The 19,190-nt window shown below is 44.5% G+C and overlaps 1 protein-coding gene across 3 annotated transcripts in view; it reads right to left on the bottom strand.

The window, feature by feature from the left end:
• Positions 1–282: 282 nt before the first annotated feature.
• MAPK8IP1 (mitogen-activated protein kinase 8 interacting protein 1) overlaps positions 283–19,190 on the bottom strand; it is a 156,983-nt gene continuing 138,075 nt past the window's right edge. The window contains exons 10-12 of one of the 3 annotated variants that reach the window (XM_073604263.1): positions 15,495–15,565; positions 14,933–15,031; positions 283–5,604 (exon numbers count right to left, since the gene is read on the bottom strand). In XM_073604263.1, the coding sequence (XP_073460364.1) occupies positions 5,532–5,604; positions 14,933–15,031; positions 15,495–15,565 (243 nt within the window). In that variant the 3' untranslated portion in view covers positions 283–5,531. The remainder of the gene's footprint in view (positions 5,605–14,932; positions 15,032–15,494; positions 15,566–19,190) is intronic. The other 2 variants (XM_073604261.1, XM_073604262.1) reach the window with 2 other exon arrangements.

The following is a 19,190-nucleotide window of genomic DNA, read 5'->3' as shown; positions in this document are numbered from 1 at the left end:
CTTGCAGGGTCTGTTTTTTTTGTTTTTTTTTGTAGCCTTTACTACCACTTTAAGACCAACTCTCATTTGGAGTACAGAGAGAGGCGCAGACAGATTTTGCGAAAGTGGCGCAGTATGTGCCAAATTCAAGTACAAGTTCTAGACAGGTAGATGAATTTGGCGCGTTCTGCACCACTTTTTAGAACGCACATGAGACACGTTCACAAAATCTATCTGCGCCAGTCTTATGAATTTCGGGAAGGGTGGCATATTTTCATACATAGGTTAATGGTTTTATTCAAGATCTACTGTATATTGGCAGCGATAAAGGAAAACTGATTGAATGCAATGAACAACAGGAACGTTTCTTTTGCACACTTTATTAGGTCCATAAAGATGTATGATTGGATGATCTGTCTGGGTTGCCCATAGCAACCAGTATCTCCCTTCACCCTACAAAGATGAATGGAAAAACCAGATTAGTTACAACGCTTGACACAATTTTGCCTTCAGAAATCATCGGTCATGAGACCTGAGGTGGGGAATCTACCAGATGCTTCTTATGTTTCTCATCTATGGGCGATGGCAGTGCAGTTTGTAGGGGGGAACAATCCAGATCCCCCCCCGCCCCCCAGTTCACTGAGTGTAGAAATAAACATGTCCTTCATTTTTTAAGCTTTATGCCAAGCAAGCTCAGAGGTAAATAAGAAGTTACCCTTCCAGTGGGGCTCCCCCCGCCACTACCAGGGTTAAATACTTATTTTGGCTAGGGTACCATTAATAAGCACATGTACTTACCTTATCCTTCACCCCACCACCCCCTCCCGCAGTCACCATTTTCTTTTTCCTTACGATGCGCCTAGTTGTGGGTGTGCTCTTGGCGTCCTCTCTTACAATGCAAGACCGATGGTCCTCCATTGTATATGATCATTAGAGTGGGACCGACTACGCCTTTTGAGGAAGCGGTTGCATGGAGAGGAGGAGCCTACAGGAGTGATGGATAAGGTAAGTAAAATTGCTATTTTCAAGTTTCCTCAGGCAAAAAACAAGCATTTATCCCTTGCAGTATGAGAGGGAGCCTCACTGCAAGGGTAGTTTTTAATTTTTCCATGATTCAGCTTTAAGAATAACTAAAATCCCATCAAAACTGTTTGTTGGTTTCAGATAGAATGGGGAAGGATAAGAACCTCTGTTGAGTTTTATTGCTGTCTGTAGCCTTGTTTTAGTGCCCATTAAAAACATACACATAAATGCAAAGGGTTGTTTTGCATATAGGTGCACTGTGTTACAGCAGCCCATTGACCTTGAATAGGCTGTCGGTGTACCTTACACAAAAAGCATGCACGTAGTGGTTCTCTGCAGTGCAGGTACATTGCCTGCCGCTATAAGGTTTTTTTCATATTAGTGGCACTGCTTACTGCCATAAGAAAAGCAATCCGTGGTTGATCACTTTTCAGAGGGTGGTATAACAGTGGCTGACCGGCGTTCAGGAAGTGCTACTACCTCCTACTGAACACCTTTTTTTTTTTTTTTTTTTTAACTTTTATCATTCCACTGTGCCGCAACTGTATGCCAAGCACTCAGCTTGCGGTTGCAGTGCTGCCCCATTGGACTCAATGGGCAAGTTTGACAGGTGGAGCCAACTTTTCCCACTTTATTTAAAAAAAAAAAAAAAATATATATATATATATATATATATATATATATATATATATATATATACTGTTTTAATTACTGTCTGTTTATCCATGCTGTATCAAATCCTGTTGTGTTGACAGATATCAGATATAACAGGAAGTGACATGTTACTGTGGAGCATTGCCATTCATTTTGAATGACACCCAACGCATTATAGCAATAAACCTGGGTTGCAGCATCTCATGATTGCACATAGTAGTACACTGTAGTGAGTTGCATTAACAAAGAGGGTCACACCTGATTTTCAGCATTATAATGAGTTGCTTTATTGCAGCGCACATTAATGTGCAACATAACGTGTGTTGACACAACCAACAGATGTAGATGAACCCTCAAACAGGGATAGTGACTGCAATAAAAACCTGAAAGATGTTCTAAACCTTTCTCATTCTATCCCAAACTTGTATAATGCTTTGACTTTTGTTAAAAATGCGTAAATATGATATTCAGGGTGCATAACCATCACTGTGCTATAGCTGGAGCTCAGATACATCAAGTACACATGGAGACCATATGTCTCCATAGGCATTCATGCCATCGTGGACCTCAGTAGCACCACAGATGCATCTGAATCTATTTTTGAGGCAGTGTTCAGGGCTGTACGAAGGTAAATACATTATGTGCTTCTTCAAAAGAATGAGATTCTATTTGGAAATGACACCATGGTAAAGATGAAGTTTAGTAGGACTTCTTAGTGAAAGTATCCTGTAGTACTTTTACTTCTACATAAAGAAACTTGTAGTCTACATTTAGAGGACTTTTCATTTTTCACTGGAAACAAAGAAAACCAAAGCAAGCCATTTTGTGGAAGAGATGCATACTGTTGTTTCTTTGACAGTTGGGTTTGGAGAACATTTACAATGGCTGACACTTTGTGCACATCTTGGTGGTCTTATCCCTCTTTTATTATGTATGGTACAAACTGCACCCACATTTACATGCTAAAGGTGCCCATACATGGGCTGGTCTTGATAATCAATGAGTCTGATTTGAGTTTCTATTCTGGTGATTGGGAGAAGACTGGCCTTTGTAAAGGCTCCCTAGGGGGGCTATAAAGGGTATTTTTGAGCATTGAATACACTGGTTATCGGAGAAGTTATGGAATATTTCTGCACCAATGATTTCCTTGTCCATGTTGGTTCACCCATTGGCCTAGTCAAGCAACAAAGTGTGTCCAGGGCCCAATTGGATCAGCAATGCAATTAAGGATGGGCAGGTGACATCACCCATCATTGCCATTGAAATGTGTGGCCATAGATGGGGAATATCTGCCCATTCTTGTTGCCAGTGAACACCATGACTTTCAAACTAGTGGACTATGAAGAGCAAAGCTGTACTCTTCATACCTAACGCCTCATCATTGAAGGATGAAGGCCCATTGACATACAGTAGGTATTAGACATGTGCGGTTTGTTTAGTTCCGAATTAATATTCTGACAAATTTTTCAGTATTGAGAGATTTAGATATATCCGAATTACAATATAAATGCTCCGAATAACAAAACCAAATTTGTCCGAATTTCGGAAATTCAGACTGAAATTCAAATAGATTTTTACATCAAACTCCAGTCGAATTCCAACTGTACACATATTGCTGAAATAAAAGACTGTGTGTACCATTTCGAAATAATGCTGTATTTGTTAAGCCAAAGGCGATTTAAAGAGTCATTGTAATCATTTGATGAAGATTTTTCTTTTGTTTTTTACTTTGCCACATTCAAATTGAAAAAAATAAGAATATAAAGTTTTCGATTTGACCGATTCAAAGTTTATCAATTCGAATGTTTTGAATCTAAAAAAAAAATCAGTAAATTTGAAGAAAATTAGAAAAAGACAAAATAAATTCCGAATACGAATCCCGAATACAAATTGAACGAATCAACCGAATTTAACAAAACGAAATAACTAGATTCACCATTGAAGGATGAAGGCCCATTGACATAGGTATCCGTAACTCCTCACCATTGAAGTATGAGGGCCCATTGGCTTAAGTATACTTAACTCCTCACCATTAAAGGATGAAGTATGAGGGCCCATTGGCTTAAGTATACTTAACTCCTCACCATTAAAGGATGAAGTATGAGGGCCCATTGGCATCCCTAAGGCCACACCATTAAATTATAAAGGCTCATTGGCATAGGTATCCCTAACTCCTCACCATTAAAAGATGAAGGATGAGGGCCCATTGACATGGGTATCCCTAACTCCTCACCCTTGAAGGATGAAGGATGAAGGCCTCTTGGCATAAGCATTCCTAACTCCTCATTGATGAAGGATGAAGGCCCATTGACATACAGTAGGCATCCCTAACTCCTCATCGATGAAGGATGAAGGCCCATTGACACACGGATTTAACAAAAGGTTGGAAATGCTCGCTATGGGCCCCTTCATAAGTCATAAGCTACCTTATCACCTCAAGTCATGTTCTCACAGATTGTAAAACTGGGCTATTTATTGACATATTAAGCTTCATTTTTATAAACAAGCACCAAGGAATAAAGGTCTTATTCACTAAACATTCACTGGGGGTGAAAAAATCTTTCATTTAAAGGTCAACTCTGGGAAAACTAAAAGTCCTCTCTTGCAGTGGTGGCTGTGCCCACAATGCTAGGTTAACTGCACATATCTGTCTAGGGATTAGGAAAAGACTTTTACTCACCCAATCCTTTGCTCCACTGGCAGGCGGCACTGCACTAAACTACTGCAGTGGATTGTCCCTTGGCATCCTCACATCCAGTGCAGGTCTAGGAGCCCAGAATTGGTCTTAATGATGTCAAAGGACCTTAGGGCACCAGAGTGTAGGGGAGAAGAGGCTGCAGGGACCAGTCTAGAAGAGCGGAGGAGTCTGCAGAAATGGAGGATCGGAAAATAAAAGTGCTTTACCCGTCCCCTAGAGAGAAGTGAGAAGTTAACCCTTGCAGCACAGGTGCAGCCCCATTTAAAGGGAGGACTTTTAGCTTTCATGGAGTTCAGCTTTAAAACATATACACTGGGAAGGTTCACCTGCAGTGAACGCTTGGTGAATGTCAAATTCGCAACTTTATAAATTTGCCCCACAGTGTGTGAAGAAGAAAATGCGTTGCTCCAAGTAAACAATCATTGATCTTCAAGTCTCCTCTAGACCTATAAAAGGATCTGGTAGGTAAGAGCAAGAAAACATTGTTTCAATTACTAGGCCCTAAGGTTCAATGTGACTCTTGCCCATACTGACCAAATGCCCACTGTGGGGCAACTTAAACAATGAAAGCTTACCCGATTGGTTGCTATGGACTATAACACTATATCTGCTTCCCTGTAGTTCCTATAATAGAGCCTCACTACCTCTGCCACACTTTCCACATACACCATCACCATGCCTGTTTCACTATGCATGTAATGCAGCAACACGCTCTCTGTTACTAATATACAGTTTAATGCACGCAATTGTTTGCTAGCCCTCTCTTTTTAAATAAATACTATATTTCTCCATACACAGTGTCTTAGTACAGTCTGTTGGCTTGCAAAGCCAGCGTGCTTTCTGCCACTCCCCTTCCTCGTTCCGTTGGTTTCTTCCTCTTCTTACATTTTGCACATGCTGGGACATTCCACTTGCAGTACACGGGGGGAGTGCATTAGTCCACTTGCACCCTCTGATTCTTGATTATGTAGAAGTGGGTTAAGGGCAAGTCCAAGAAGGGAGAAGGTTATTGGGGGAAGTTATATGGAGGAACCACCCATGATCACCTTGGCTGACATTCACACAACCGCTCCTCCAGTTCCTTGGGACTGAGACGAGAGCAGGCCTCTAGCCTATCGCTCATCTCGAAGTTCGGCAGCTTCCTGCTTACATTTAGTCCATGCACAGAAATCCATGGCTACTCCAGATATATATCTTCTGTGGGACATGTGTAGTCCACAAACTCTTTGTAAAACTGTTGGAAGGCTCTCCTGAAAGAGAGAAGACCACTATTAGTAAGTTGCAGACAGAGGAACCAGTGTGTGAAAGGAACTAGAAGGAGATCCTCATGTTCATCATGACAAGGATGAAACAACCACAATAGTATTGTAATGTTGGACCTTTGGATAAGAAAGTAAGCTAACTGCTATAGCCTCATGCATATGGCCACAAAAGGGTGTACAGCGTGTATGGAGCATAAATAGCAATAAATAGTTATACATTGCACCTTCCAGAGCTGCTGTTAGAAACCATGGGGCCCCATACAGCCAACTTGACAGGCCCCCTGCTCAAAAAAACTGTTTACCGTGCTTCAGTTATGAATGCACCGATCACTCATTGTATTGATTCAGGAAAGAAAGGGGCTGGTAAATGTGACATATTTACTGGAACCTTCCCCCACTCTCCATCCTGAAGGATTGTTTGCTTGCAGCTGCTGGCTGAAAGGAGAGGAGGGAAGCCATGAGCACTGCAGGGGTAGGGAGGGCACATAGTGGGGCCTGGGCAGCTCCCAGAGCTTCCTGAGGATGGCCCGCTGATTGGCTGAAATGCTGATTGGCTGAAACGCGTTGAAGCATTAACGCGTTACCGCGACACACTTCCGCCCAAGCGAATACTGGGGATCGAGCAGAACCGCTGCATGCGGTAACACCAATATTGTGGGTCAATTTTCCCCCTAAAAAAATCACCTGCTACACACGCCGGGTGCCAGGATGTTAAGGCACCATAACATGTGAGTGTTATTTTAATATTGGTTTTAACAAAATAAACCTTTGGAACGATATTTGCACAATGAGGATTCTTTCTGGTTTATCTATCTGTATGAGGCATTACACTGCATGAGATGCCAGCAACGGATCTCTACAGGGGTATCCCCACACGCGTGAACGACCATAATAGAGATAGTTGGGCAACTCTTGGGGTGAGTTTACATCTATGTGGGGCGCCCAAGTCTGAGCACATCGGAGCACGGATATATCAATACTGAGCATGAGCACTTATGTGTATATACCTGTTAAGACCAAGCGCGATGGACTGTTTTTAGATATTCATCATTGCCTTTGGCTATTTTTTACTGCAGCTGGTTTAACATTGTGCCTTTTCATTATTTCATTATTTCTGTTGGCGCTTGTTTTTTTATTATTATCACATCTAATGATTGGTAAGCTGCAATATATTACATTTTTGGTTTGGGGTTTAACCACTTGCCCTCTGGAAGGTTTTACCTCTTAATGACCAGGCCATTTTTTTGCAATCCGGCACTGCGTAACTTTAACTGACAATTGCGCGGTCGTGGTACCCAAATAAAATTGATGGTGGTATTTGATCACCTCTGCAGTTTTTATTTTCTGAGCTATAAACAAAAAAAGGCTGACGATTTTGAAAAAAAAAAAAAAATATGTTTTACTTTCTGCTATAAAACATTCCCAATAAAATTTTTTTAAAAATCTAATTTCTTCAATAATTTCGGCTAATATGTATTCTGTTACATATTTTCTCAACTCGCCTTTCAGGACAACCTTGGAGAGAGCGTAGCTCCGCCTTCTTCAGAGGAAACTCATGCAGCCTTTAAATCCTGCCTCTTCCACCATGGCCTCAGTTATTGTGTTTCCTCCGCCATGGTGGAAGTATGTGCCTGGAACCAGGGAGCTGCACTCTCTCCAAGGTTAAGTAGTGTCAGGCTTACCTTTTGCTTTCTTTTAACGACCATCCAGCAACCCCCCCCCCCCAGGGGCGGGGGGGGGGGGGGCACGGTGTCCCCGGTCTCTCCATCTCAGGGGAGTTAGGGCCCTCAGGAGTTGCGACGTCTCTGTGCCCGGATTCCACTGTGTTGTCAGCCCTGGAGATGGCTCTGGTGCTTGAGCGGGGGCCGCTGCAGGTCAACGGCGTGTCCCGCATTTCGGCTCTGGGTCCCGGCCGGGGAGTGCGTCAGTTCCGGCGACGCGGCTTCCTGAGGGGGTATGGCACTGCTGGGGAGACCAGGGGGGTCAGATGACCGGCGCTACCGTTTCTGGCCTTCCCTGATGATGCGGGGGCCGGGAAAATTGAAAAAATCCTGTGAGTTTTCTTTCTGGCTGCTGTTTTCCCTTTACAATGGAGGAGAGCAAAACAGCCATGGTGGATGCAGGCGCCCTTAGCACCGGTCAAGCCCAGGTAAGTGAGGTACAGTGGTGCCTTTTTCTGATCCTTATGGGCTTTGTGTGATTTGTTTCCTCCCTGAGGGGAGCCTGTAGCTGCAGGGTCAGAGGTTACTTCACTCGGACCCTGCAGCGTGGACTGGGGGACTCACTTTCAATTCTGCTTGGGGTTTTTCTGTTTTTTTCTCTGGCCTGGTGTTAGGGTCTGTTGGGCACTGGTGTCTGTATTGTTAGGGACACTAGGTTTAGTTTAAATTGTTTGTCGTTGCAGGAAAAAGCATTAGGAAAAACTAAGCATATAAATCCACCAAGCCAGAGGAAATGTCCTTCTTGCAAAAACCCTCCTAGAGATTCGTGGCAGAAGGCTATGTGCAGATCCTGTATTAAAGACCTGGTGGAGGAAGAAACGTCCCAGCAATACAAGGACTTATTCTCCCCTGTAAGGGAACTTACAAACTCGTTGAGTTCCATCAGGTCCATTTTGGTACAGAACCCAGCAGCTCAGGTTGAGCCTCAGAATCCACCACCTAGTCCAAAAGCATCCTCATCCAGACTAGTGGAAATGGAGGACTCAGGTGACGATGGAGGAAGTACTCTTCTCTCACTCAGGGACTCAGTTGAGGAGGAAGAGGAGGACGATAGCAGAACCTCTCGGTACAAGCTATCTCTACTATCTCTAGAGGAAGTGGATGACCTCTTAAGAGCAATCTACACTACTCTTGAAATTCAGGAAGTAAAGGTACAATTGTCAGTACACGATAAAATGTACCAGGGTCTGGATGAATCTAAACACAGAGTGTTTCTAGTTCATAGGGTCCTATCAGAGTCAGTAAAGAAAGAATGGAAGGACCCTGAGAGGACCGCTTTTTTCTCCAAGACCCTTAGGAAAAGGTATCCATTCGAAGATAAAGACTCTGAAGTTTGGAACAAAAAACCATGGGTAGATGCGGCCTTTTCGCAGGTTTCTATACGTACAGACCTTGCGTTTGAGGACATGGGGGTACTGAAGGACCCAATGGACAAGAAGGCAGACTCCCTTCTTAAAAAAGCTTGGGATGCTACATCAGTCAGTCCTGACCTGCTATGGCTTCCACAGTTGTAGCAAGGAACCTGGAATGCTGGGTGGAAAAGCTGAGAAGCCATGTTGAGGCAGGTACGCCGCGTAAAGATTTGATAGAATCTTTTCCCTTGATACTAAAAGCTGTTAATTATATGGCTGATGCATCAGCTGAGTCAATTAAGTTGGCGGCAAGGTCATCAGCACTGCTGAACTCAGCCAGATGTGCGGTCTGGCTAAAGACCTGGTCTGGTGATACAGCTTCCAAGATTGAGCTGTGCAGTTTACCTTTTTCAGGTGATTTCCTTTTTGGCCCAGACCTTGAAACAGTCTTAGATAGGACAGCCGACAAGAAAAAGACTTTTCCTGCCAAAAAGAAACAGCCGATTCAAAAGAATTTTCCTGCTGTTCAACAGCCCCATAAGAGTAAGAAACAGGACCGCAAGATCTGTTGGGTCTCCCAAAGAGGCAAGGGAAGAGGAGGAGTAGTTTTTTAGATCTCCCCCAGACCAGCCCCCTAAAAGTAATTGACAATCTCACCCCAGTAGGGGGAAGATTGTCAGCTTTTTACCTACAGTGAAACATTACATCTCCAAGTCTGTTTGTGAAAAGCATCATAGCTCAGGGGTACAGGCTGGAATTTTCAGAGCCACCCCCAAGCAGATTTTATGTTACAGCCCTACCAAGAGATCAGGAAAAAGCTTCTGCAATGATGAACCTACTGCAGGATCTGATTAAGCAAGAAGTAATCATCCAGGTCCCAAAAAATCAGGAGGGCAGGGGCTTCTACTCTCATATATTCCTGGTAAAGAACTTAAAAATCTTGAACAAATCAATACGGTACAAACATTTCAGGATGGATACAATCATCAATCCGGTAAATCAGTCTTCTCAACAGTTTCTACGCCTGGCAGTGGATCTGGGGAACTCGGTATGGCACCTTCAATTCAGAGCTCTACCATTCAGACTTTCATCCTCTCCCAGGATCTTCACAAAAATTATGGCGGAAGCTCTGGAACCTCTGAAGTTGAAAGGGATTTCAGTTGTCCCCTATCTGTACAACCTGATGTTCTTCGTAGATTCCAAAGAACAAGTCCTATCAAATCTCCAGACGGCCCAGGATCACCTGAAGAACGTAGGGTGGCTCCTAAATTTGGAAAAATCCAATCTGGAACCCTCACAGGAGATGAAGTTCTTGGGGTACACCATAAACTTGGTGCTTCAAAAAGTCTTTTACCGCAGGAAAAAAGGGAAAAGATCAGCGGTGAAACAGGTTCAACCTATCAGTATCAGTCAGGTCCGCTATGGCGGTGTTGGGTCTTCTTACAGCATCAATTCCCGCCATTCAGTGGGCCAGATTGCATTCAAGGCCCCTTCAGTTAAACATTCTGCGCAGTTGGTCATACCAGGAACCATTAGAAAAACAGGTAAACCTTTCCTTAAAGGTCAAGAGGGCTCTCTGGTGGTGGAGAAATCCATCCAACCTGACAAAAGGCCTTTCTTGGGTCTTTCCCCTGGACAAGCGTCTAACGACGGACACGAGTTCCTGGGGCTGGGGAGCCCACCTGGACGGTCAGACCTCTTAGGGGGTCTGGTCCAAGTCGGAAGCCCAAAATTCCTCCAAACTGGCGAGAACTGAAGGCTATTTTTCTGGGTCTCCTAGCCTTTCAAGATTTAGTGAAGGGCCATCATGTTCAGGTACTGTCAGACAACACAACTGCAGTAGCCTACATAATGAAACAAGGGGGAACCAGGAGCAAAAGGCTCCTAGAGTTGGCCAGTCAATTACTGACCTGGGCAGAACAGAACGTGGCCTCATTATCAGCAGTCCACCTGAAAGGCTCTCAGAATCTGGTAGCAGATCTTCTAAGCAGACGGAAGTTGGTGGAAGCAGAATGGAGCTTAAATCAAGAAGTCTTCCTGATGATCTCCAAAGCTTGGGGGCAACCCCAAATAGATCTGTTTGCCAACCACCAAACGCAAAAGTACACAAATTCTTCTCTCTCCACCGAGGAGATCAAGCGGTAGGCATAGATGCTTTTGCCCATCCGTGGCATTACCAGCTGTGCTATGCTTTTCCCCCCTTTCCTCTGATACCACTAGTCTTTAGAAAGTTCAGAGAAGAAAAGACCAATCTGATCCTGGTCACTCCTTTCTGGCCAAAAAAGGCCATGGTTCACGGCTCTGTTAAATCTAGCCACGGAACCTCCTTGGAAGTTACCATCCAGGAAAGATCTTCTATCACAAGGGTCAGTGAACCATCCGGAAGTGGACTATTTTCAGTTAACAACTTGGTTTCTGAAGAAGACCTTTTGAAAGCAAAAGGACTCTCTGACAAAGTAGTAAAGACCCTTCTTTCAAGTAGAAAAGAGGTCACTCGGGCCATATACATGAAGGTCTGGAAAAAATGTAACTCTTGGTGTGCGTCTAAAGGCCTCCAGGTTAAGAGTTCAGTATCCGTTCTTGAATTTCTCCATAAGGGAATGGAGAAGGGACTGGCAGCCAGCACTCTGAAAACTCAGGTGGTGGCTTTATCTGTTTATTTTGAAAGAACTTTATCCAAAGAAGCTTTAATTTCAAGATTTTTCAGGGCACTCGCACAAAATAGGCCAGTAGCCCTTAAAGATTTTCCCAGTTGGGATTTGTCTATTGTTTTGCAGGGTCTCTCGGGAGCTCCGTTTTGAACCCTTAAAAGTTGCGTCTTTGCAGAATTTGGTTCTCAAAAAATTTTTCTGATGGCCATCACCTCTGCAAGACGAATCAGTGAGCTTCAAGCTCTGGCAGTTACAGAACCTTTTCTGAAAGTTTTCGCAGACAGAGTGGTCCTTCAAATGGACCCAGCGTTTCTGCCTAAGGTTTCTTCTACCTTTCATCGGTCACAAGAAATTGTTTATTACACTTTCTTACAGTAACCAAAGAATTCAGAAAATCGAATTCTCTCTTTGTGGTTTTCTCAGGCTCACACAAAGGAGAGAAAGCTTCCAAAAGTACATTGGGCAGATGGCTTAGATCAGATATCACAGAGGCCTATAAAGCAAAATGAGAAATACCCCCTTCAGGTATTGCTGCTCATTCCACAAGATCTATGGCAGTTTCCTGGGCTGAAAGGGCCGGTGCTACGCCTGAACAAATATGTAAGGCTGCTACCTGGTCCAATTATTCAACATTTCTCCGACATTATCAGTTGGATTTACTGTCCACCGCAGATCAAGCCTTCGGCAGGAAGGTACTGCAGACAGTAGTCCCACCCTAGGGCAAGTTTTCTCGGTTATCCTCTAAAAGCCTTTCAGGACTACCGTTACTTCCCTCCCTTTGTTTATCTTAAAAGTGGTTTTAAGTATCTATCATGGTTGTTTGGTGGTTTTCTGTGCTTTGTTTTTCAGTTGTTGGAGACCACAATTAATGAGGCCATGGTGGAAGAGGAGGGATTTAAAGGCTGCATGTGTTTCTTGTGAAGAAGGCAGAGCTACGCTCTCTCCAAAGTTGTCCTGAAAGGCTCTTAGAAATACCGTCACCGGTAAGTCTAACTATGCCTTTTGGTAACATAAATCCCAATAAGCGAATATCGATTGTTTTATGCAAAAGTTATAGTGTCTACAAACTATGGGATGTATTTATATCTTTTTTTTCTATACTAGTAATCAGCAACTTATAGCGGGACTGTGATATTGCGGTGGACAATCGGATACTAACTGACACGTTTGACACTTTGTGGGAACCAGTGAAACTAATACAGAGATCAGTGCTAAAATATGCACTGTTACTGTACTAATGACACTGGCTGGGAAGGGGTCAACTGTGTGCCTAGTTAGTGTTTATGTGTACTGTATGTGCTGCTTTTACTAGGGGAAGAGATGGAATCTAGTCCCTGCATTGCAGAGACACAGAATCCATGCCTTTCCCCCGGTCCGAACCGGAATCTGCCTTGTTTGACAGCAGAAGCAGCCTGCCATCAGGGTGCGCCCGCGCCCTGCAGGCGGAAGTCCAGAACACCTGTATGTGTGTGTGTGTGTATATAAGCCGCTTACTATGGGGGTACTTGTGCAGGATTGATCCCGATCTACGCTCTGTGTGCTCATTAACACACAGAGTGTGGCTCAGCCCCACCCCAATGGCTCCTGCTGCTGTTTCAGAGCCTTTGAGGAGGGAGAGAGCCCCTGCTCCCATGCACAGTGCTGGACAGAGATGGGGCTCAGATAAGTATAAGGGGCGGAGCAGCACACACATCATTTTTTACCTTAATGCAGAGAATGCATTAAGGTAAAAAACTTTCAGCCTTCAGAACTACATTAACCGCTTCACGACCGCCCACTGTAGATATACTGTGGCAGGGCGACCGTTGTGTGCCAAATCATATACCTAGTACGTGATCTGACACTTCCAGGTCTGGGATCACACACAGCAGGAGCCCAGCAGCGGGTACCGCAGACTCTATGTCCATCGGCACCTACCGATTGTTCAGTACACAGGCATTGATCCCAGTGGCGGTGATCTAATTGGCTTCAAAAATGGGTGGGCTCGGGGTGCAGAGCACTGCACCCACTTGTGTGACAATAGAAAATGAATATATTTGCTATTGTCTTCCTGCTCCTCCTTCCCGGGCAATCAGGAAGTGGTTCTTAAGACCCGATTGGCCAAGAGGAGAAGCGACCGTATTGGCCGGGAGCAGAGGGGGGAGCCGCCGAGGAGGAGAAGCAGGGGGAAGCCGCCAAAGCTGTCCGCAGCCTGGATGGGGTAAGTGCAAGGCTGATGGACGGACTGACGATCGACCGAGTGATGGGGGGGCTTTGACCGAGCGAATGACTGATCGACTGTCACGACCGAACAAATGGGGGGGGTTGTTTGCTGCCCCCCCCCAAAAACAAATTAGAGCACCAGCCGCCACTGATTGATCCTGTGTTCCAGGGACACGGATCTATGCCTTCCTTTAGTAAAAGCACCTCCCACACAGTACACAAGCACTGGCTAGGAACACATTTAACCCTTTGATTGCCCCTGATGTTAACCCCTTCCCTACCAGTGTCATTAGTACAGTGACAGTGCATATTTTTAGCACTGATCACTGTATTAGTGACCCTGTTTCCCACAAAGTGTCAAAAGTGTCAGTTAGGGTACCGGTTTGTCTGCCGTAATATCGCACTCCTGCTATAAGTCACTGATCACCGCCATTACTAGTTAAAAAATCAAATAAATACATTTTAAAAAAATCTCATAGTCTGTAGACACTATAACTTTTGCGCAAACCAATCAATAGATACTTATTGGGATTTTTTTTTAACCAAAAATCATGTAGCAGAATACAATTGATAAAGAAATTGGATTTTTTGCAATTTTTATTATTGGATATGTTTTAAAGCAGAACGTAAAAAATTGTCACTTTTTTTGTTTATGGTTCAGCGTCGCATGACTGCGCAATTGTCAGTTAAAGTAACGCAGTGCCGTATTGCAAAAAATGCCCTGGTTGGGAAGGGGGGTAAATCCTCCAGAGGTGAAGTGCTTAAAGTGGGGGTCCACCTATCTATTGTTTTTTGTTTTTTTTTAGTTCATTCACAAACTTTTCTTCTCAGCATTACATACTCACATATTGTGTGTAATATGTCCGCCTGTGTCAGATTTCGTCGGAAAGAATAACTTATATTATTCACTGCAGGCGGTTTCCATCTTCATTGTGGGCATTTGAAGCCCACAAGCATTTATTTCCTGGATGTGGTGAATGCTGTGCTCCCAACATTCACTGCTCGTTCCCGCACATGCTCAGTGGCATCCTGGGAAGACTGAGACTAGCTCCCAGGAGTCTGGGAGAGGCTAGAAACACGCCTACTCCCACGGGAGGAGAACCAGGAAGTGCAAAGAAGAATAGAAAAATAAAAGGTAATTACGGCGATTTAAATTTTTTTAAACGGCATGTCAGCATCTAGGCAAGGAAGAGAATACATACAGATATTGTTCAAAATTTGGGTGGAACCCCGCTTTAATACAGCTTTAGGAAAATGTACTCAATTATAATTAATTCCACTAGGGGGCACTCCAGTCTTACACGCATCCTTACTATTTACCATCCAGCAGCCAGGCTGATGGATGTTTGATGCACAAGTACTCTTACCAGACGGCTGCCCAGGGACTTACCCGACAGATTCTGCCAGGGGTTTGGTAGATTCCTCCGAGACAAATACATGACATGCAAACCGATGGTCTGAAGGATGCTTAGTGATGAAGCCAAAATATCTGCAGAGACAAAGGAACAAGTAGATAAAGGTATCATGGCATAACCATACCTCTCAACATTTTGAGATGGGAATGAGGGACATCTACTAACAAACATATGCAGGCATAGGACACGCACTCTGCCACACCCCCTTAAAGGAGAATTAACAAAAAAAAAAGTTTAATTAAATGCACAAGGGCTTTTTTTTTTTTTACCACTAATATTTCTTTATATTGGCTTTTAAAATGTACAAATGCAGCAATTTAGAAAGGTTTAGCACTGAGAAACACTTTTTGAAAGATACAAAGTGCCTTTTCTATATAACTATATGGATCAGACCAAAATGAGGGACAAATGAGGGGGGAAGGGGAACAGAGGGACATTGCTCGAAATCAGGGACAGTCCCTCGAAATCAGGGACAGTTGGGATCTATGGCATAACAGGAACAAGACCCATAAGCAGCGCACTCCACTCATTACTCACTTGCTGTTCTTGGGGTGGTAGCCACAGAAAGAAATATTCTTTAACTGGAAGAAATGGCTGCATGTGTTCACCTGTTGTAGAAACAAAGGACAGCTGCTTAAAATGTTTAATAAAGAAATACATCATCCCTAAAGCTCAGTGGTGAATCCTCCTTGGTGATCCATGTGGTTCACTTGACTGGACTCGCCATGGGTCAGAGATCACATTCTCAGCAAGAATTACTTAAAGTGAAACTTAAAGCGGAGTTCCGCCAACCGCTGCAAAAAATTAAAAGCCAGCCACTACACATACTGCAGCTGCTGACTCTTAATAATCGGACACTTACCTGTCCTGGACTCCAGCGATGTTGGCACCACAGCTGATGTTTCCATCAGCTGTTGGGTGCTGCCGCCGCCATTGCGTCAAATTACGGCTTCACGCCGGGTCTCTACTGTTCATGTGCGAGGCGCCAGCTGTGCTCTCCTACTGGCCTGGCGGCGGGGGCAGAAGGAGGGAGCCAAGCGGTGACGTCAACGGCCATGGCTGAGACTCCCGGAAGTGGGGACAGGGACCGCCCCCCCCCCGAAAGGAGCCAAATGTGGTACTGGAGGGGGGAAGGAGACAAATGAGCGGAAGTTTCACTTTTGGGTGGAACTTCGCTTTAACTGCTTCACGACTGCCCACCGTATATATACTTTGGTAGGGCATCCGCTCTGCACCAGATTCACTTCCCTAGTACGTGATCTGACACTTCCAGGTCTGAGAGCGCTGTCAGCAGCCCGCTCCCGCTGTGATCACACACAGCAGGAACCCAGCGGCAGGTACCACGGACTCTATTACACACGGTCGGACTTTGTTCGGACATTCCAACAACAAAATTCTAGGATTTTTTCCGACGGATGTTGGCTCAAACTTGTCTTGCATACACACGGTCACACAAAGTTGTCGGAAAATCCAATCGTTCTGAACGCGGTGACGTAAAACACGTACGTTGGGACTATAAACGGGGCAGTGGCCAGTAGCTTTCATCTCTTTATTTATTCTGAGAATGCGTGGCACTTTGTCCGTCGGATTTGTGTACACACGATCGGAATTTCCGACAACGGATTTTGTTGTCGGAAAATTTTATATCCTGCTCTCAAACTTTGTGTGTCAGAAAATCCGATGGAAAATGTGTGATGGAGCCTACACACGGTCGGAATTTCCGACAACAAGGTCCTATCACACATTTTCCGTCGGAAAATCCGACCGTGTGTACGGGGCATAAGTCTGCTGGCACCCGCTGATTGTACAGTACACAGGCAGAACGGCAATCTGTCAGTAGGGAAGGCATTGATCCTGTGTTCCTGCAAAGCAGAGACATGGATCTATGTCTTCCCCTAGTAAAAGCACCTCCCACACTGTACACAAGCACAGGCTAGGAACACATTTAAAGCAATATTAAAGTCTTGTTTTTTTTTAATTAAATTAACAAACATGTTATACTTACCTGCTCTGTGCAGTGGTTTTGCACAGAGCAGCCTGGATCCTCCTCTTCTTGGGTCCCGCTCCTGGCTCCTCCCTCTTCCGGGTGCCCCCACTGCAAGGAGCTTGCTGTGGGGGCACCCAAGCAGGCGCACTCTTGACACGCGGCTTTGTGCATCCATTCACACACGGAGCCGTGGCTCGGCCCCACCCCCTCCGTCTCCTGATTGGCTCACTGGCTGTGATCGACAGCCAATGGCTCCCACTGCTGCCAAAAGCAAACCAGGAGTGTGAGTCCCCAGAGAGGCAAGGCTCTTGTGGACATCACTGGATCAAGATGGGGCTCAGGTAAGTATGGGAGGGGGTTGCTGCACATGTTTTTTATATTTGTGCATAGAATGCACGAAGGTAAAAAACCTTGAGACTTTACAACCACTTTAACCCTCGTGATGTTAACCTGTTCCCTGCCAGTGTGATTAGTACAGTGACAGTGCATATATTTTAGCACTAATCACTGTATTAGTGTCACTGGTCCCCAAAAAGTGTCAAAAGTGTCAGTTAGGTATCCAATTTTTCCACTGCAATATCGCAGTCCCACTATAAGTCACTGAGCGCCGCCATTACTAGTAAAAACAAAATGAATAACTTAATTAAAATATCCCATAGTTTGCAGACGCTATAACTTTTGCATAAACCAATCAATATACGCGTATTGGGATTTTTATTACCAAAAATATGTAGCAGAATAGACATTGGCCTAAAATGATGAAGACATTTTTTTAAATTTATTTATTGGGTATGTTTTATAGCAGAAAGTAAAAAATAATGTTTTTTTCAAAATTGTCGGTCTTTTTTGTTTATAGCGCAAAAAATAAAAACCGCAGAAGTGATCAATCGCAAAAATGGCCTGGTCATAAAGGGGGGTTAAACCTTCTGAAGGTGAAGTAGCTAAATTCTATTTACAGTATCTCACAAAAGTGAGTACACCCCTCACATTTTTGTAAATATTTTATTATATCTTTTCATGTGACAACACTGAAGAAATGACACTTTGCTACAATGTAAAGTAGTGAGTGTACAGCTTGTATAACAGTGTAAATTTGCTGTCCCCTCAAAATAACTCAACACACGGCCATTAATGTCTAAACCGCTGGCAACAAAAGTGAGTACACCCCTAAGTGAAAATGTCCAAATTGGGCCCAAAGTGTCAAAATTTTGTGTGGCTGCCATTATTTGCCAGCTCTGCCTTAACCCTCTTGGGCATGGAGTTCACCAGAGCTTCCCAGGTTGCCACTGGAGTCCTCTTCCACTCCTCCATGATGACATCACAGAGCTGGTGGATGTTAGAGACCTTGCGCTCCTCCACCTTCCATTTGAGGATACCCCACAGATGCTCAATAGGGTTTAGGTCTGGAGTCATGCTTGGCCAGTCCATCACTTTTACCCTCAACTTCTTTAGCAAGGCAGTGGTCATCTTGGAGGTGTGTTTGGGGTCATTATCATGTTGGAATACTGCCCTGCGGCCCAGTCTCCGAAGAGAGGGGATCATGCTCTTCTTCAGTATATCACAGTACATGTTGGCATTCATGGTTCCCTCAATGAACTGTAGCTCCCCAGTGCCAGCAGCACTCATGCAGCCCCAGACCATGACACTCCCTCCACCATGTTTGACTGTAGACAAGACACACTTGTCTTTGTATTCCTCACCTGGTTGCCGCCACACACGCTTGACACCATCTGAACCAAATAAGTTTATCTTGGTCTCATCAGACCACAGGACATGGTTCCAGTAATCCATGTCCTTAGTCTGCTTGTCTTCAGTAAACTGTTTGCCGGCTTTCTTGTGCATCATCTTTAGAAGAGGCTTCCTTCTGGGATGACAGCCATGCAGACCAATTTGATGCAGTGTGCGGCATATGGTCTGAGCACTGACAGGCTGACCCCCCACCCTTTCAACCTCTGCAGCAACGCTGGCAGCACTCATACGTCTATTTCCCAAAGACAACCTCTGGATATGACGCTGAGCACGTGCACTCAACTTCTTTGGTCGACCATGGCGAGGCCTGTTCTGAGTGGAATCTGTCCTGTTAAACCACTGTATGGTCTTCGCCACCGTGCTGCAGCTCAGTTTCGAAGTCTTGGCAATCTTCTTATAGCCTAGGCCATGTTTGTGTAGAGCAACAATTCTTTTTTTCAGATCGTTAGAGATTTTTTTTGCCATGAGGTGCCATGTTGAACTTCCAGTGACCAGTA

Source organism: Aquarana catesbeiana, linkage group LG11, assembly GCF_042186555.1.
Source record: "Aquarana catesbeiana isolate 2022-GZ linkage group LG11, ASM4218655v1, whole genome shotgun sequence".
Taxonomy (NCBI): domain Eukaryota; kingdom Metazoa; phylum Chordata; class Amphibia; order Anura; family Ranidae; genus Aquarana; species Aquarana catesbeiana.
Note: the sequence above shows the minus strand (reverse complement) of the source record. Positions and strands in the feature narration are given on the sequence as shown.